The following is an 18,888-nucleotide window of genomic DNA, read 5'->3' as shown; positions in this document are numbered from 1 at the left end:
ATAGGCCCTCACAAGTGACCAAAGCCCCTTAGATCACTTAGACTCCCTAAAGCATTCATTCGCAAATAGGGTGAATTTCCATTTGATGATTTATTTGATGTACAAAGACTTTCAAGAAGCCTTTAAAGAGTGATGTACATGAGAAGTCATTAAAACCACTTTCGTTTGATGTGAGGTTTAGAACATGTTATCATCTTTTCAAAGAAGTATAAGGACTTTAGTGGTTGTTATGATATAAACACAAACGCGCAAATAGGGTGAATTTCCATTTGATGATTTATTTGATGTACAAAGACTTTCAAGAAGCCTTTAAAGAGTGATGTACATGAGAAGTCATTAACCACTTTCGTTTGATGTGAGGTTTAGAACATGTTATCATCTTTTCAAAGAAGTATAAGGACTTTAGTGGTTGTTATGATATAAACACAAACGCGCGATCACCCACAACTGCATTGAACTATTCTAATCAAGATGACAACCTTATTGCAATAAGAGGATGCTCTTTCTTGAAGTAATGGATCACTTTGGGACTATGCTCTTTTACAAAGGGATGGATCACTTTCATGAAGTAATGCACGCAAAGTTGTCTTCTTCAAGCTATAAGGCACAATGGGTTGAGTGGAATAGGGGTGATATTATCTTTGAGAAACACTTTTTCTTTTAGTTATTGTGTCCAAACAAAAAGAATTCTTTCCATTAATTAAGCATTACAAATCTGGATGACACCTACTCATTCACTATTTGTGTATGCTATGCTAAAAATCAAAGAAAATGCAAATCTGTATAAAGAGGTTTCTAAAAAATATTTATAATCAAAATCTTGGATAGAATTTTTTAAAAATTTTACTAGCAATTTTATGAGTTTTTTACTAGCATACACAATACTATTGTGTACTTTTGTGACTTTCTTCAAAAGTTGATCAACCAAATGTAACTTGTTTATCCATCGACTTAGTCCCAAAAAAGTAAAGATATTATGAGTTTGTTTTACAAATATGTCAAGGAAATTTAAACATTGCTTAAGAATGTTGCCCTCAAAAGAAGCGCAAAGTGTAGGAAATGCATATTGAAGCAATTGATGCTAGCTTGAGAAACCAGTTGATACTTCTCATTGTAAACCTTCCATATTTGCTTAATTCTCATCCCTCAAAAAGGACTTCGCTTCCTTTCTTGATTCCTACTTTCACCTTCATAGGGCAGGAAACCATTACCCTCACCCTTTATAAAGTCCATTTCATACTTCTTTGCTCTGGTGTCTTCCAATATGTTTCTTCGTCATTGGTTTAACCCGACCACACCGCCGTAACTTAAGGGTGCTGAACTAGGGTTTTCACATTGTGCTAAGAATATTAATGGATAAATCCATTAAATTTATCACACAACGCATTATTATTTAATGGTCACCATAAGGGCTGTAACTGATAGCATTGATGTAAAGAAAACACCAACTAATAATTATTATTAATCCGGGGTAAATAAATACCACCCATTAATTATTTAAGTATTGCTTATCGTCCCCATAAGGGCTATAACTTTTAATCATTCCATCCTGAGATGGCATAAGCGATGTCGCTTCTTCCAAGCAGCAACAATACGCGTGGGCGGCGGCGTAGGGCGGTGTTGGCAGTTGCTGCGGCGGTGCTTGCTGCCGCCGCGGGCGGCTACTTGTCTTACAGGGTGTACAGGTCGGAGGCATTCAAACGGAGGAGGGAGCAGGTGGCTCGCGTGCTGGCTGCCCTGTCTCTGCTGGGCGAGGCAGCGGAGCACGGCGCAGAGTCTGCTGCCCTCCTTTCAGCCGACTTCAAGAATTTCCTCTTGTCTGATGCGGACTCTGTCCCCCGCAGCCTCCGCCAGGCCTTGAAGGTCACACACTGCCCCGAGTTCCAGCATTCCTGCACTGTCCTCTCCGCGGCCCTCGCCCGCGGCCTTCTCCGCGGCCCGTCTGGGAGGAATCCTACAGATGAACTTCAGAAGGATCATCATTCCCTCCCAACGCCTAACAGCCCACCGGAAGATTTGGCATGCAAAGAGATCAAGGAGGTCTGCCTCACCAGCAAGCAAGGCTGCTCGGACTCTCCAGGTATTCATCCATGTTAGGTGGGTTGCTGGAAAAGGTTCAAGTGCAAGTAAGACTGCACCTAAAAGGAGGCCATCACCATTGGCGGTTTGTTTTTCCTTTTGATTAGAGTTTATCCTTATGCATGGAGTTTTTTGAGCCCCATACATGTATTTATTGTTTTTTGAAGGTACTCTTCAGGGGGAAGTGTGGCCAATTGTGGACAGTGAGTGTCAATGGCAGGAGTGGGAAGTGAAGAACTACCCTTCTGGTACCAAAAGGGTTGGCCCTTCTTTGGATAAAGATAAAAGAGGGAAAACAGAAAGCAAGCCTTCTGAAGACCTTCCTGACAGGCTGTTGGGCAAGCTGTTTAGTGAGCCTGGTGTTGGTTTTGCTTCAGCTGTTGCGGGAACTTTAGCCTGTAGCTTTGTTAAGGCCGTCTTTGATGGCTTGCAAAATCGAGGTCTGCCCCACACCACTGGCACTGCTTCCTCGTTGGGTGATAGGAAGATCTTAGACGTCCAGCCTAACACTGCCAATACTGCTGGCGAAAAAAGACCTGGGAGCTCCAAGGTTATTGATGTCATTTGCACTCAACAATGTAGGGGGTTGATTGGTGAATGCATTCAGACACTTGTAAGCACGGCAGTTGCAGTCTACATAGATAAGACGAAGGATGTGAATTTCTATGATGATATGGTGGCAGGTATAACCAATCCCTCACATAAAGACCCTATGAAAGATCTGCTGACTTCTGTTTGCAATGGTGCCGTAGAAACATTGGTCAAAACTTCTCACAATGTTATGTTCGCCAAAAAGCCAGGACAGCCTGGATCCAACACTACCTACCATTATCCTGAGCAAGAGCGATGGGGGGTATTCTCGGATGGACCATTCCCTGTGCAAAGCCACTTGAATTTGCACACTGTGTCACCAAGTGTTTCTACAGAGATTCATTGCCAGGAAATTAGGCAGAGTGTTACCGACCATGCTTGCACATCTTCAGGAAGTTTAGAGGTGTGTGAAATAAATACACCCCTGATTTTGAAGCCCAGTAAGGATTGCATATTGCAAGATTCAAGGGAAATTGTTGGTGGGATGCCTCAAAAAGCCCAAGGGGACAACAGTGGGGTGCAGAACTTTATAGATGGAATTTCCAAGACTTTAGCCATTCCAAGCAATCATAAATTAGTGGTAGATGTGGCTGGAACAATGACTTCAGAAGCAGTTAGGTCCTTTGTTGATGTTGTCATGAGCACGGTCAGCAGACATTTTCATGACAAGCTAAGTAGAGGATGGGGGAGAATGAAAAGTGGTGTCACGGAACAGGTTGATGATAAGCAAGCTCTGCAGCTTGGGGCAAAGTCTAGAGATGTGGCAATCAAGGCAATTCTTCTGGCCACCATATGTCTCGCGATATGTTTGCATATGCTGACAGGTGTACGCATCATAGAAAGTGCGTAAAGCTGCAATTTAAAGGGTCCACAGTTGTGAAGGTTTTTCAAAATAAAACTGTACTACAGGAAGACACCTGGCAGCAATAGTCTATTTACAGTGTTTGAGGGATCATTCAAGTTGCGTGTCCTCAGAGTTCTCCCAAACTCGTGCAGTAAGATTCTTTCTGCTTTGAATGCAGCCGTTGTAACACCGTATGTATAAATATTCTGCATTCATGTAGTAGCTCCAAAGCTGATGTATGTTTACTTCTTTATGTACATTATGAAGTTCAGGGATGTTTACTTGTTTCTATAATACTGTCCCATTTGCTTGTAGAGATACCTTGAGCTTGTTTGTATCATATTTCAAAACCATTGTGGTGCTCAACACTTTCAAAGTGTAATCTAAATCTCGTACCTGTTAGCAGTCATCTCCTGTCTGTATATTTACACCAGGGCATCTGTTGTGGGTGTGCTCGCCCGGATTAGGTGTTTTCTCATTTTTCCCCAATCTCCATATTTTTCCCTATTTTTTCTGCTGTGGGAGGCTGTCCTGTGCATGTCGGCTACCTTTGTATGCTGGCCGACTGCAGGATTGTGTGCTCTGACACTGGCTGACTTCACAAGTGCTGGCCGACTGGAGATGTTGCAGTCGGGTGTCATTATGGCTGTTGTCGGCTGTCCTACTGCTGGCCGACTGCTCATGTGGGGACATATAAAATGGCCCCATGGCCCCCCACTCATTGTATTAGGTATTCGGTATTTTCTTGTGTATATAGAGCAGAGTTACACGCCTCCCTCTCTCTCCTTCTCCATTGCTGTATTTTTCTGCAGTGCACTTGCTCTTGTGTTCTCAGATTTTGTCTTCATCTCCGCTGCATATTCTGACAGTACCTGTGCCTTTGTTGCTTCTTGTTCTGTGTCAATGCATTTGGGGGATGGTCAATTTGTTTCAATGTATAGACAAGTGTAAGTTAAGCTGTTCTTGAAGCTCATATTTGTATGCAAAGGAAGAAGTTAGTAGGTTTAAGTTTGCTTTTACTCCTGTTGCCATGTTCAGTACTAACTGGAAATGGTGACATTGTTTGTTGGAGTGAGGTTTTTGTGTGCAAGTAATATTTGAGAGTCAAGTAAGAAAGGGCATTTGCACAAGAGTTAGCAAAATAGGCGGGCTATGCTAATTGCATAACTCAACTATGTATCATTAAGGCTTACATCAGCGTTTCACATCAGGCTTACATCAGCATTTTCAGCCTGATGTGAAATGTTTCACATCAGTGTTCCACTTGTGACATTGGTATTAGAGCAAAGGTTCTTTCTGAGGCAAGCCAGAGCTGAGGATATTCGTTAGGTCCACAAGGGTACTGGGGTGTGACAGTCATATCTCTTGAGAAGCGACGGTCCTAGGATAGACTGGAGAAGGTGTACACATGATTCAAGGAGAATGATAATTGTGAGAATGGCCTATCTGTGAGGACACTTTTTCACTAGCCAGACCCCTTGCTTCTAGATTTACTGGAGTACTATGGGAGATCGTCCAATCAATAGTGCATTTGCGATAAGCATGTTCGCGTGGACATGACTTGCACCCGTGAACTTCTTTTCCAGTGTGGGGCCTGGGCATTGCTTAATTTTCAATGCTTGTGAATGTCCACGGGACTGGGGATGCCTGGGAAGCTGTGGGTGTGAGAAAACAGTATTTTTCCCAGCCCTAAAAAGGGTATTGTTCTGGGTATTTTAGGATTTATTTGGGGTTTTTTTGTCTGCCTACACCTTTTAGGCTGACCGATCAGCACCCCCCCCTCAGTATATATAGCCTTGCCTATCTCTCATCATTGGCGTATGTCATATCTGGTACCATTTGGCCACTACTCGGGACAGCAGCCCACTCTCTGCTACAGGCCACCGTGGGTCAGCAGCAGTTTCAGCCTGTCATCAACGCTTACATCTGGGCTGACATCAGAGTTTATTTTCAGCCTTACATCAGTGCTTACATCTGGGCTGACATCTGCGTTTATCTTCAGCCTTACATGAGCCTTACATCAGGGCTCACATCTGTGCTTACATCAGCATATCATCAGCCCCCTCTATACGTAGAGCATATTAGCGTTTTTGCCTCAGCTCTTGCCATCGGGACAGCAGCCCACTGTCTGCTACATTTTACCATCGGGACGGCAGCCCACTCTTTGCTTGGCTTCACCACGACATCACATCAGACACACAGCACCCGTGTCACCAGAGCTTGCACCACTCGGGACGGCAGCCCTCTCTGCTCCTCACCACCCCTCAGGTACGCAGCACCCTTGTCACTAGAGCTTGCACCCCTCAGGTACGCAGCACCCTTGTCATCAGTGCCTGCACCCTTGAGGTCTTGCAGCACCCTTGTCATTAGAGCCTACATCACCTCATCTTCCGCTGCCACTACCACCTCGGAGTGCCTTTGCTTCCACTGACGTGAGCCTTCGACACCGACCACCACTCGGAGTGCTTCGCCTCACATCGACACGAGCCTTCGTCACCAACTGTGCTTCAGCTCTGACATCATCTCTTCTTTTGCACTGGTTTTTCTTCTCAGAGTCACCTCATATCAAAGGGCTCTTGTACATATTTGCACTCACCATTATATATATTCACTCACATATTTCATGATGTGTGGTTTTGCTCTGATCTCTCGTACATATGGTCCTTTCGTCCTTTTGCCCTCACAGTGTGCACGTCTTCTTGTCGAGGCCTAACAATCTCATAGGTTTTGCAGGTGCCAAGTGGTAAGTGTGTACTTGAGTACTTTATAATTTGATTGAATTGTTACTTTGGTTAATACTAATGTATAGTGTGCACCCACTAATAAACAGGGTGCTTTTCATTTATGAAGTGGAAACACCATTGAAAGGGTCACCCACCAAGTGGATGGGCAGCCCGTCAAGTGTTTGGGGCTGCCCATCACTTGTCTACGGGTCCATGGAAAGGTTGGCAGGCTGATTTGAATAAGACGACCAGCCCAATCTCAATGGTCTTAGCAATGCATTCTTGTCTTCTCTTGCTCTTAAAAACCTTGAAGACGTATCTTTAAAGTACAGCATTTTAGACAATAGCCTATATCCACTCAATTGCTTTTGCAAGAGGCAACCTACTCAATGCATCATTTCGCAAAGGGGGTGATACCTTTCCATTTTGGGAAGAGCTCCTTCGCTATGCAATTGAGACCTGCTTTTGTCTCCCTTCCTGTATGGCCATCTTCTCCACCGTCATTGCTAGCTGTACGGCCAGTTGATGCTGTCTTTGCTGCTAGCTGCAAACTGTACGGCAGATTGGTGCTTTTCTTATGTTGTTAGTGGGCTGTATTGAATCACCTCTTGCTGCCCAATTGTGTACGGGGCTGTATGGCTCTGCTGTACAACCACTTTGGGGACAGCTGGAATACCTTCTACTGTTGTACAGATTCCCTTTTTGCTGTCCAGCCCTGCTTACAGCGTACATGGAAGATAGAAGTCTCTAGTAATTGCGGAGTTCATTGATTGTGCAGAGGGCTATTTTTATGCATTGGATAGTGCTTTGGAAAGAATTAAAGCTCTTCGAGATGGCTAAGAGTTGAAGACGTGGCCCAGCGCGGGGGGCAAGGGTTCTAGAGATGTTCCCTATGTGCTGGTGTTACGAAAAAAAATAAGGCATCCAACAGCTTCTTGATACAAGCCCGCATCAAAAGGGTCACTTGCATCTTCAAGACTTGTCATAAACTTGACTCTATAGGTGTAGTCACTAGGTTTACAATCTTCAAGATTGAACCTCTTCAACAATGCATCTATATATTTCCTCTCTAGTATAACAATGCCATCATTACACTGACATAAATCATTGCCCAAAAGAAGTCATTTCCTCTCCAGTATAACAATGTCTTGTGGGTTGATTTTTAGCATTTCTCTTCATCACATAAACAGGCAATAAGAGCATAACCTACATCAACAAGAGATACATGATGAGAGCTTGCATGTGTTCTTCTAGACAAAGGAGTGGTCAATTTTTTGACACGTAGTGTTTCCACCAGCCATTTTGGCATGCTTTTAGACTTCTCAATTTTCCTTCTTTCCTCAACTACGCCATCCACATTTGTCTCATGAAGAGGTTGATTTGTGGGCTGAAAAACATGCTGATTTGTAACCTGTGGGCTAATTTTTAGCATTTCTTTGATTACCCAAATGCTCTACGTCAATTTGTCTTGCATTGAATAATGGAAGGAGAGTGTCAAATATATCCTGCGAATATACATTTTGCTGTTTTTTACATGAAAGCAAAGGGCTGAATTGCATCTTCCACAAATACAACATCTCTACTCACACAAGAATCCGCTTGCTAGCAGGATGAGAAAGAGGATAACCTTTGCTCTTTGATCTATATTCAATAAAAATACATTTAACAGCCTTATAATCAAGCTTGTTACAAATTTACTCAAGCACAAGTGCATAAGCAAGACAACCAAAAATGTGTAAGTGAGCCACAGAGGACTTTCTGCCATTCTAAGCTTCAAAAGGCGTAATTGTATGCAAAGCCTTTGTAGGACACATGCTTAAAACATATGTTGCACACATGATTACTTCTAGCCAGAAACCATGAGGTAACTCTTAACTTTTGACCATACAATGTGTTATCTCCATGAGAGACCTGGTTTTATGTTCAGCTACACCGTTTTGCTGAGGTGTATAAGGCAAAGTACATTGGTGTTTTATCCCATGATCAACCATGTATGCATGAAACTCCTTAGCAAGGATTAAAATAAGGCTACTCTTTGCCAATTGACTATTTTTGGGATTTTTCCAAAAAAAAAATTCGCTTAGCATCTTAAAACATTTGCTCAAATTTTGGCCGGTTTGAAGGGTTTTACAAAATATTCACCCAATTTTGGACATTTTAGGGGTTTTTTTAAACATTCATCCCATTTTCTATAAATTTAGATTTATATAGGAGAAATAATCGCCAACTCACCTACACATATATTTATGGAGGCATTTTTTACCCTACTCCTTAGATATATACTCCCCCCCTTGATCAAAACGTAGGGTACCAATCCTACATGCAAAAGCATTTTGAATCATAGTAGCAAAGTGTCTAAAGCACATAAAAACCTCTGATTTTTGTTTCAATGGATATACTGCTTAACGGTTGATCACTTGTCGAAACAAAGGTTATGGTAAGATGTTGCAACAATGGTAGCAAGAGGCTGTTTGAAAGTGCTACAAGGGATGTGAGGGTGCCATGTTTTGTAGTTTGCGAGTTATGTGAACTAAAGTCATTTGTGGGTAATCTTGTGCTAGGATATGTTGAAATAATTGGTAGCTTATGGGATATTTTGCACAGTTTATGCCCATGCAATGCCATTTCTCGGCAAGTTGTGCATGCATGAAAGTTTGGATATGTGGGTCATGCACTTGCAATGTTATAAGATATACAAAATGATCATATACAAGTTTTGGCATGTGTCTTATGCAAGAAACGCGTTTTCCAAGAATGTGACTTATTGCATAAGCTTTATGCAAATGATTTTTTCAACTGAGAAACATCATTTTTAAAGCCATGTAAGACTGCTGTCTAGGCTGTTTGGGCTTCCAATTGAACACCATAAGCCAGTCATGAGCATGGTAAATATACCATTAGAAGTGTAAGTTATGTGGTGCCCAATGTACAAATGCTTTGTGGGCATCATGCACATAAGGCATTTATCATTTACTGATTGAATGGGTGGCACATCGGGTGAGTGAGTACATGGACAAGTTGTGCACATGAGGAGATGTTTTGACCCCATGAGGTTTGGCTGACGGTTGATCAGCTACATGTCTGCCTGGTTTAAGCTTAAACATACCTCACTTTTGAGGACATTTGCTAGATAGGGAGTTTGGTTTCGTCCTGTACAATGGACTAGTAGCATTGCTTCCTTGGTTTTGGTACCAAGAATTGTCGTTGGATATGATGAGAGTCTCTTCTGATTTTCGAGTAGGATTAGTAGGCAACTTGTGACGGCAAGGAGCCATGTGCAGGTCTCAAGATCAACAGAAGGAGATTGGATATGGAAGGGTTGCCATGTGCATTAGCAGAGTGTTGAAACTGATTGAGAAATTGTGGATACCAACAAACAGGATTGGGATGGTTGCTTGCAAGTGGATTAGTTGCTGCCAGCGCCCAAGCTATTGGTGGGTGGTTTTGGTCGATGCCCACAGCTGTGGGCTGATTTGGTGCGTTTGGGTTGTGTTCCGAATACAGAGAACTGCTGGACATGCTGAATCGCTAAGCAAGAGGATAATGGATGCCATCATGTAGGTTATGGTTTGCTGTCTTCGACCTTCTTAATCAGATTACTCTCTCTAACTCTCTCTCTCTAACTAGCTAACTCTTTCGAATTCAAGTCCTACCGTTGGTCGTATATGCCCTCGTGTTGCATTCTACCGACGTTAATACCTCTCTCTCTCTCTAACTCTCTTTGTAACTCTCTCTCTCTCTCTCTCTCTCTCTCTCTCTAACACTCTCTCACTAGTGCCAAATGGTCGTAGGTTGAGTTGGATACCAATGAGTTTTTTGTCCATCGTGTTGGGTGTGAGGTTGTTAATTCTCGTTGTTGGTACCCATGACGAACAGCCAATTTGGTGCGATTTGGGATTGCACCTCGGTAGCAAGAGGATTGGATGCCATTGTTAGCACCATATAGATTATGGTTTTATTGTCTTCTTAATGATAATATCACCATTTGCTGCTAGATCAAGATGGCTTAATCATGGTTTTGCCTTATAAAGAGTGGTTTATCTTTATAAAAAAAAAGGAATATGGAGTAGATTAAGAGTGGTTTATCTTTTGTTTTTTGGAGGGATATGCCACTAGATCAAGATGGCTTAATTGTGATTTTGCCTTATAAAGAGTGGTTTATCGTTTTTTAAAGAGGGATATGGACTCACACTCTCAATTGAGTGGAAGTCATGGGGAAAGTCATCATCAAAACCCCTTGCTTCTAGACTTATTAAAGAAGATGGGAGATTGTCTAACCAATACTGCACTTGCATTAAGCATGTTTGCCTAAACATGACTTGTAAGCATGAACTTGTTTTTTGGTGTGGACATTGCTTGGTTTTCAATGCATGTGAATGTCCATAGAGCTCGTGATGCATACAAACCACATGGGGACACTTGCTTAATCATGTTCGAGGCCTAACATGTGACAATCTAATAGGTTATGTAGGCGATAATTGTGAGTCATTATTATGGTTTATATTGATATATAGTGAGTAAATAAGTGATTAAAGTCATAAAAAAGTAATTAAAATCATACAAAAGGGGAGATATTTATGAGTCATTATTATGGTTTATATTGATATATAGTGAGTAAATAAGTGATTAAAGTCATAAACTATGCCATAACTCTAGTACACCAAAGTGGCTGTTACACAGCTTGTAAAACATTGGTAATATATCACCCATAACTCTAGTACACCAAAGTGGCTGTCACACAACCTATAAACCATTGGCGGCATATCATCCATAATCTCACCTGGCAAAAGTGCGAAAGATATAAACGTGGCGAATCCGTAGCACTAGTTGAGCTCGATATCTCAACACTCCCCCTCAAGCTCAACTCCACACACTATACTCCAAGTAAGCTCTTAAACTTGTGGAGCTTCTCTGTACACCCAATGCCTTCGTGAAGATATCAACCACATGATTCTCTGTGCTAATATATACCAAATCCTTATCTCCTATGCTAGAACCTTCTCCCTGATAAAATGATAATGCACCTCAATGTCCTTCATCCTAGCATGATAGACTGGGTTACTATCCAGCTGTATGCTACTCATGTTAATAACGGCCTTATCCACGGACTCACCCGTATCACTAAGTAGCTCCTGAATCTAAGCTACCTCACAAGTTGCCATACAACACCCTTGTACTCTGCTTTGTACTCGACAAGGTAATATCCATCCTAGCATGATAAACTGGGTTATTGGCCACCTATATGCTACTCATGTTGATAACAACCCTATCCACGGGCTCACCCCTATCACTAAGTAGCTTTTGAATCCAAGCTATCTCACAAGTTGCCATATGAGCATCTGTACTCTGCCTTTGTACTCGATAAGGCAGGTGTCACTCGTTCTTGCTACTCCAACTCATAGCATCACTCCCAAAAGAAAATTAAAGCCACCCATAGATCTCCTATCTTTGAGATAATACATCAGCATATGTATACCAATGTGGTTGTATCTCTATGACCGTATCATTTGAAAGTTCATAATAAATGATGGATTTCATGTATCTGAGAATCCGTCCAGTCGCATCCAAGTGTGGCTTCCTGGGGGCATGTATGAACTAACTCACAAGTCCAACAACATAGCTCAAATTTGGTCTACTAACGGTCATGTAGATCAAGCGTTCCACTATGCTCTTATACATTGTGGGGCTCTCTAAAAGCTCCAAAAGCTCATTTGTATCTTTATAAAGTTAAGTGTTCTACTCCAATGGCACTAAATTAGGCTTACAGCTTGTCATACCATACTCAGAAACATGTTTAAGCCATACTGCCTCTGTAAAACAACAAAATGCCATTAGGTGATCTCACCACCTCTATACCAAGAAAATACCGTAGCTCACCCAAATCAATGATCTCAAACTTCTGCTTCAAAAGCATCATAATATCATGTATGTCAGGTGATCTCACCACTTCTATACCAAGAAAATACCATAGCCCACCCAAATCTTTTATCTCAAACTTTTGCTTCAAAAGCATCCTAACATCACGTATGTCAGCATCACTATATAAATGACTCAAAGCATGATCCCTCAGTCTATCGTTTTCACATGAAGTGAAAAATCTACATTGGATATCTGAAATTCAATGGTAACAAGATACTCCAATAGCATGATGTGCATTGGTGGATATCTAAAATCCAATGACACTCCCCGATCTTTTTTGACAATGCTCTAGGTGCCTACTTTGCGATGCAAGCTTTGCGTAACCTTTATCTGCCTTTTTCACATAAAGTGAAAAATCTGTATTGGATATCTAAAATTTAACAATTATGCTCCTCTGAGGGTGCTTGCTTTAAGTGATACAAGGCTTTACGTAACCTACACACAAAATTTGGATGTGCATCACTACATCATGTAAACTTCAATGACATGTAAAGTGAAAAATTTGTATTGGATATCTAAAATCCAATGACACTCCCCGATCTTTTTTGACAATGCTCTGGGTGCCTACTTTGCGATGCAAGCTTTGCATAACCTTTATCTGCCTTTTTCACATAAAGTGAAAAATCTGTATTGGATATCTAAAATTCAACAATACTCCCTATGCTCTGAGGGTGCCTGCTTTAAGTGATAAAAGACTTTACGTAACCTATACACAAAATTTGGATGTGCATCACTACATCATGTAAACTTCTTCTTGCACTTTACATCAAATTTAATTTAAAAACCAACCCTTCGCATAACAATGACAACTCTCACAGTTGTCATTATTGCAACCGAGGGATGAATGTCTTCTCATTGTGAATGCCATATGTCTGTGTAACCAGTCTTGCCTTATACCTATATCTGAGTATGCTTGACCTTGTATACCCATTTACATCCAATTTTCTTCTTATCCTTAGGAAAAAACACTAATAATTTTCATGTTACATTTGTATCCAATGCTACCATCTCTTTATCCATGGCATCTTTCCATTTTTTATTTCTAAGTTCTTGCTCAAAACAACTGGGTTCTATCTCTTGTATTGCTTTAACATGTAAGTAGAGTGAAGGGTTGTATGTCCATCATATCTAAGCCTATTAATGGGGTGTTTGACCCGAATAGGCCTTTGTACACTTGGATCACTGCGTCCCGTGTCCTCAAAACAGCCTTGGTTCTTCATGCACCAGGAGTAAGCTCCTCATTAAGGCTCTACTCTGACTCTAGTGGATCTGCTCAAAGCTACTAGAGTCATCATTCACATAATGGTGACATGTTGGCATATCAAGCACAAAAGGTTGATCTACCTTTTCCTTTCATTTGTGTGATACATGCGTAGTATCAGCACCTGTAGTACATTAGATGATGTATCTACATTCTATGCATCTATCCTCACCCTGCATGACCATGGACTAGGATCCACTCCTAGAGGACTCTCCAGGTCCATTAAGAACCTGCTTGTTCCTCTACATGTGGGACATCATTATTAAATCTTACATCTGCATCTTCAGTTGCCTTTGCTGGTCCATACCAACAAGTACTAATCATCTCATCAAAGATAACATCTCTACTTACTCACATCTCACAAGTGGTAGGGTTATAAAATCTATTATATTTCTGCTCCAAAGCATAATCCCAATGAAGATGCATTTCTCTACCTTTGCGTCCAAATTTGTTCTCACTTCATTGAGAACATGCACGCATGCAATACATTTAAACACTTTCAAGTGAGACACATTTGGCGCACGCACAACTTTTGCAATGTGCATGCATTTTTCCTTTTTGTAACACTATTCAGTTTGAGTGTACCTGTATATGAATTTCTTCTTGATTCCTCTTCTGTAATGTACATGTTTTTCCTTTTTTGCAACACCATTCAGTTGTTGCGGAGTGCACCTGCATATGAATTTTCTCTTGATTCAGTTGAGGAGTGCATTTGCATATAAATTTCCTCAACTCTCTACATTTTCAAGAAATCATTGAACTCATTGGAGAAATATTCTCCCCCATCATCTAAACTTAGGCGTTTGATCTGCATACCTTTTTCCTTCTCAACCAAGGCTTTAAATCTCTGAAAGTGAGTGTGACATCACTTTTCTCCATCATAAACTAGAACCACACTTTCCTAGTGCGATCGTCAACAATGAATGTAACATAGGACTTTTAACTTGTAATTGTATAGGCTTGGTCGGCGGTCCCCCAACATCAAAATGTATAGTCTTACAATGACGTGCTTTTCATGCAGGAAAGCATGTTTGGCCTACCAGCATGCTTCACATACATTGTGCATACCATCAATCTTACACTCTGACAAACTTGCAATAACAATATTTTGGGATGCATAGACTTTAAACACTGTATATTCACATGACCAATGTACTTGTGCCATATGTCAATATTTATGTGATGAAACATATCCCATACGCAAACATGGCTTGCTTTCACCTCAGGCATGTTAACATCCAAAGTAAAAATCCTACAATTTCTGTTACCCTTCCTTGCTCAACTATCTGTCCAATAGAAATGAGTTTTTTCATAATATCAGGAATATCTTGCATAGACAATGGCACTTTACCAACATGCATAATGGGGTGTGCAATATCATGACATGTTTCACATACCTTGGTTTTTCCTTCTTCTTTTTTTACATATCTCTAAACCACGCATCATGATTGGTCATGTGGTTAGAGGTGCTAAATATTTCCCAATCTTGACACATATTGTGTCATGGAAATGAGCATTAGTTGTATCACAAACAACAACTCACTTCTGTCATCACCCTTATTGGCGGTCATCCAACCTTGGCCTCGCTGCGCCCCCAGTGTATCTATTGGACACAATTTCCTGTTTGGACATGTTTTGAATCTGGATCCAGATTCATTCCTATCCGTACGTGACTGCTATTTGGAAATAGGATCAAGAACCATGTCAGATGTAGGAACTAACCTCTACGTTGCCATGACTAACTCCCATACCTTAGGCAAATCGGCGACGTAATGCACTAACAGTAGCTTATCACATTGGGCACAGTTGTATTAGTCTCGCTGCTTGTCCGGAGTCGACTAGGTGGTTTGGAACCACGCAAGTGCTAGGTCTCAACTGAAAATTGACACTTTTGGCAATCTTTCTGGGGAATGGTTAGCTAGGTAGGGGAGTAAAAAGATAGGGGCTAGTGCTCGGCTAGTCCTGTTGCACAGTCAGTCAGTAGGGTAAGCTAGTCGAAAGAAGTCCAAAAAAGAAAGCGCACACTAACTAGTGTCAGGAATGTTCACTAGAAAGTCATAAGAGTACAATGGGGAATGCATGGAGAATGAAGGGAGCTCAAACAAGGCAATGCGGTACCCCCCATAGACAGGATGATGAAGCTGTAGAACAAGAAGGATGATTGCACCGTGCAAGAAGACTAATAGACGGGATTCCACGGTAGTTGGAAAGATAGATTTCGGAACCACTGCAAAATCAGGAAGAAGATCACCAAGATCCACCAAACAAGAGGCATGAAGCTCAAAAAGGAGAAGAACTCGCAAATGTGGGTAGGATGTCCCTCAAGTACCCTAAATTGAAGGCAAGAATGAGGAGGATCCAGATGCTCATATCTTCGCCATTGAAACCATGTTCTTGGTGGCTACCAGAGCTCCATTTCCGCAAAAGACATAGTACTTTGCTACAATGCTAGGTGCCACCAACAACAGCAAGCTGGTAGAAGAATTTCTTAAAAAGATTTAGGAAATACAAGACCATAATGGAGGTGATGGAAAAGGTGCAGAGAATGATGTAGAAAAAGAGGCCAACAAAAAACTATGCAACTGAATTTCGATCCATGTTGATGCGCCTGGACCAGCCCAACCATCCTGCTCTAGCCATGTTGAGCCAGTGGTGGGTGGTTGACTAAGGAAAAATCCCAAAATGGCAGTAGCCTCATACGACCTGGATGCACTTACGTTGAAACAAGTGGTGCCAGAAGAGCTGCCAGAGTTGAAGGGGTCCTGAAGAAAACAAGTAAAGACTCCAAGAAAAGGAAGAAGGACAAAAAGAAGAAAAAAGAGAAAGAAACATCAGAATCGGATTCCGGAGAAGATACCTTAGAGTCAGAGTCCAGCCAAGATACCTTAGAGTCAGAGTCCAGCCAAGATGCCAAAGAGTGAAAGCCCCAAAAAAAGAGAGGCATGAAGCAGGCAGAAATAGATTCAAGAAGAAAGAAGGAAATCTAGAAGGGATCCAGGCCGGAAAATTGGCAAGAAGAAGTTAGGAGCAGGAAAGGGAATCAAAAAGAGAAAGAAGGGATCCAGGCCGGAAAATTGGCAAGAAGAAGTTAGGAGCAGGAAAGGGAATCAAAAGAGAAAGAAGGAAGGATGCACATAAATCAAAGCATGTCAATAATTGATAGTAGCAACGAGGAATACGACCTATGGGAGGACCTCAACAAGATGAAATCGGACCTCAACAAGATGAAATCGGACATCACGCTGGATCAAATGCTGAATATGGTTCCCAATTACAGGCAAAAGCTGCTTCAAGCTATAGTGCCAAATGAGAATCTAGTGCAAATGCCATTGCAGAAACTGGAACACCCTGCATAGCTGAATGCAAAAATGTGGAGACAATCTAGGACTGTGATATGTTTGTTCTAGAAGTGACCATCAAGATCAAAGGTGAGACAGTGAGAAGGGTCATTCATGGAGGGTCAGGGGTAAATATAATATCATATAGCCTAGCTAAAAAGCTAGGGATTACTGACATGCAACCCGCTCCGTTCTAGATTCGCATGGCTAACCAAAGAAGGGTATGACCTGTTTGGGATACTCACAGGAGAACAGATAGAAGTGGCAGGATGTATCTTCACTATTGTGTTCATTGTTCTCAAGATGACTAAAATAGCAGGTGCATATCCCATGCTCCGAGGAAGACCATGGTGGCTAAGGAGCGGAAGGATAAAGCACAATTGGGAGATGGACAAGATCATGACCAGGAGAGGCAAAAAGAAAGTTTGCATTTTAGTTGCAGGAAAAGATAGACTAAACCCGGCAAGCCGACCAATGCACGCAGAGGGCCTAAACTACCTAGAAGGGATAAAAGATGATAGAAGAGCAAATCATGAACAAGAATCTAGATCTGCTATCACTATTTGAAGTAGACATAGAGAGGATTGTACAAAGGTATGATCTAGAGGTCCTTGTGGCTCATCGTCCTCGTGAGGTGGTGTTGAATGAAGAAAGCACTCAAGGAGAGGGAGATGACAGTAATCATGACAATGTGGAAGAATTGCACGTTGAGCAAGAAAAATCCATGGTGGCCTTAAAGTAGGAGGAAGTCGAGCTTAGGAAAAGGAACATCAAAGTTCAAGAAGATGAGCTCGAAGAGGTGAACCTAGGGGATGATCAATAGCCCAAGATAGCCAGAATTAGTGCCAAGCTGAATCAAGAATTCAGAGGGAGGCTCCTGGAATTGTTGAATTCCTACAAAGATGTATTTGCCTCGAACTATTCTAACATAAAGGGGATTGATCCAAGTTTCTACCAGCATAAAATTAACCTGAAAGAGGATGCAACCCCAATCAGGCAAAGTAGATATAGAATGAACCCAAACTATGCCAAAGAGGTGAAGGAGGAGATTGAAAAATTACTAAAGGTAGGGTTCATTTATCTTATCGTAGAGTGGAATGGCTGTCAACGATAGTCATTGTTCCAAAAAAGAATGGGAATCTAAGGGTCTATATTGACTACCGCAAGTTGAATGCTTCCACTGTATCAGACTCGTTCCCATTGCCATTCATTGATTCCTTGTTGGATGCAGTAGTAGCTAGGCATGAAACATACTCTTTTCTAGATGGGTTTAGTGGGTACAACCAGGTGCGAATGGAACATGAAGATGTAGGAATATGGCATAGCAAAAACAGATACAGCAAGAGAAAGTACACTAAACAATGCAATAGAGAGAATGGAGAGAATTTTAAAATTTTGATTATACCAAACAAGAGATAGGTACAATATGATGGTGCTGTTCACCCATGCGCTCTAGTGTAGAGCATAGATGGCAGACTCTAGATGGAGGTCATACTAAGAGTATAGGGAATATATGCTCACAAGCATTGTATGCCTTTGCTTGTGCCAACTAGGTCTATTTATAGTGCTACAAGTAGTGCGGTGGACGCGTCCAAGACGTGGGCGGCTACGTTGCATTGACACGGCCACTACCCGCGTATTCATAACGCATCCCCACCAACCATTGCCCACTAATGATGAACTTAGTTCTTGATGGAATATTCTAGGGAATATTCTCAGACCCAGCTAACGCTTGTACCCTCATCATCTCCTAACCCATCAACGATCACAACTACGATCCCTTCCAGCATCTAAGCTGGGGTTCCCACTAAAGATATGTGCAGCAATGGCTTCTCCTCATAATGGGGCCCGTACAAGTGTGAACTACACATTAATGTGAGATACATGCTGAGAGCGGGCATTGAGCATATACTAACACCCTCCCTCAATGTCCACCACCCGAAGATGAACTAAGAGTTTCTTGGCCCAATGCCAAGTCCACGAAGATGTCGAGTGAGCTGCTCCTTCTCAAGAGCTTTGGTGAAGATGTCGGTGCACAATTCTGCTCCATAAAATAGTACTCCAACTCCATAATCTCATCCTCGATCAACTCCCGCACATAATGATACTGAATCTCAATGTGCTTTGTGTGAG

At 41.7% G+C, this 18,888-nt stretch overlaps 1 protein-coding gene across 1 annotated transcript; it reads left to right on the top strand.

Annotated features, from left to right (window-relative positions):
* Nucleotides 1–1,072: 1,072 nt before the first annotated feature.
* Nucleotides 1,073–3,799, top strand: LOC147631773 (protein PHLOEM PROTEIN 2-LIKE A10-like). Its single transcript, XM_086808310.1, has 2 exons — nt 1,073–2,080; nt 2,247–3,799. The coding sequence occupies exons 1-2, from the start codon at nt 1,567–1,569 to the stop codon at nt 3,518–3,520; spliced, it is 1,788 nt and encodes a 595-aa protein (XP_086664436.1). The 5' UTR covers nt 1,073–1,566; the 3' UTR covers nt 3,521–3,799.
* Nucleotides 3,800–18,888: the final 15,089 nt, after the last annotated feature.

Source organism: Cibotium barometz, chromosome 14 (assembly GCF_041138505.1).
Source record: "Cibotium barometz isolate CiBa-2024 chromosome 14, ASM4113850v1, whole genome shotgun sequence".
NCBI lineage: Eukaryota > Viridiplantae > Streptophyta > Polypodiopsida > Cyatheales > Cibotiaceae > Cibotium > Cibotium barometz.
Note: the sequence above shows the minus strand (reverse complement) of the source record. Positions and strands in the feature narration are given on the sequence as shown.

Bases quoted from the DNA above. Each gene is read 5' to 3' on its own strand.
- LOC147631773 (XM_086808310.1), top strand. From the start codon at position 1,567: ATGTCGCTTCTTCCAAGCAGCAACAATACGCGTGGGCGGCGGCGTAGG. The intron at 2,081-2,246 runs GTATTCATCCAT...TGTTTTTTGAAG, and splicing joins AGGCTGCTCGGACTCTCCAG to GTACTCTTCAGGGGGAAGTG.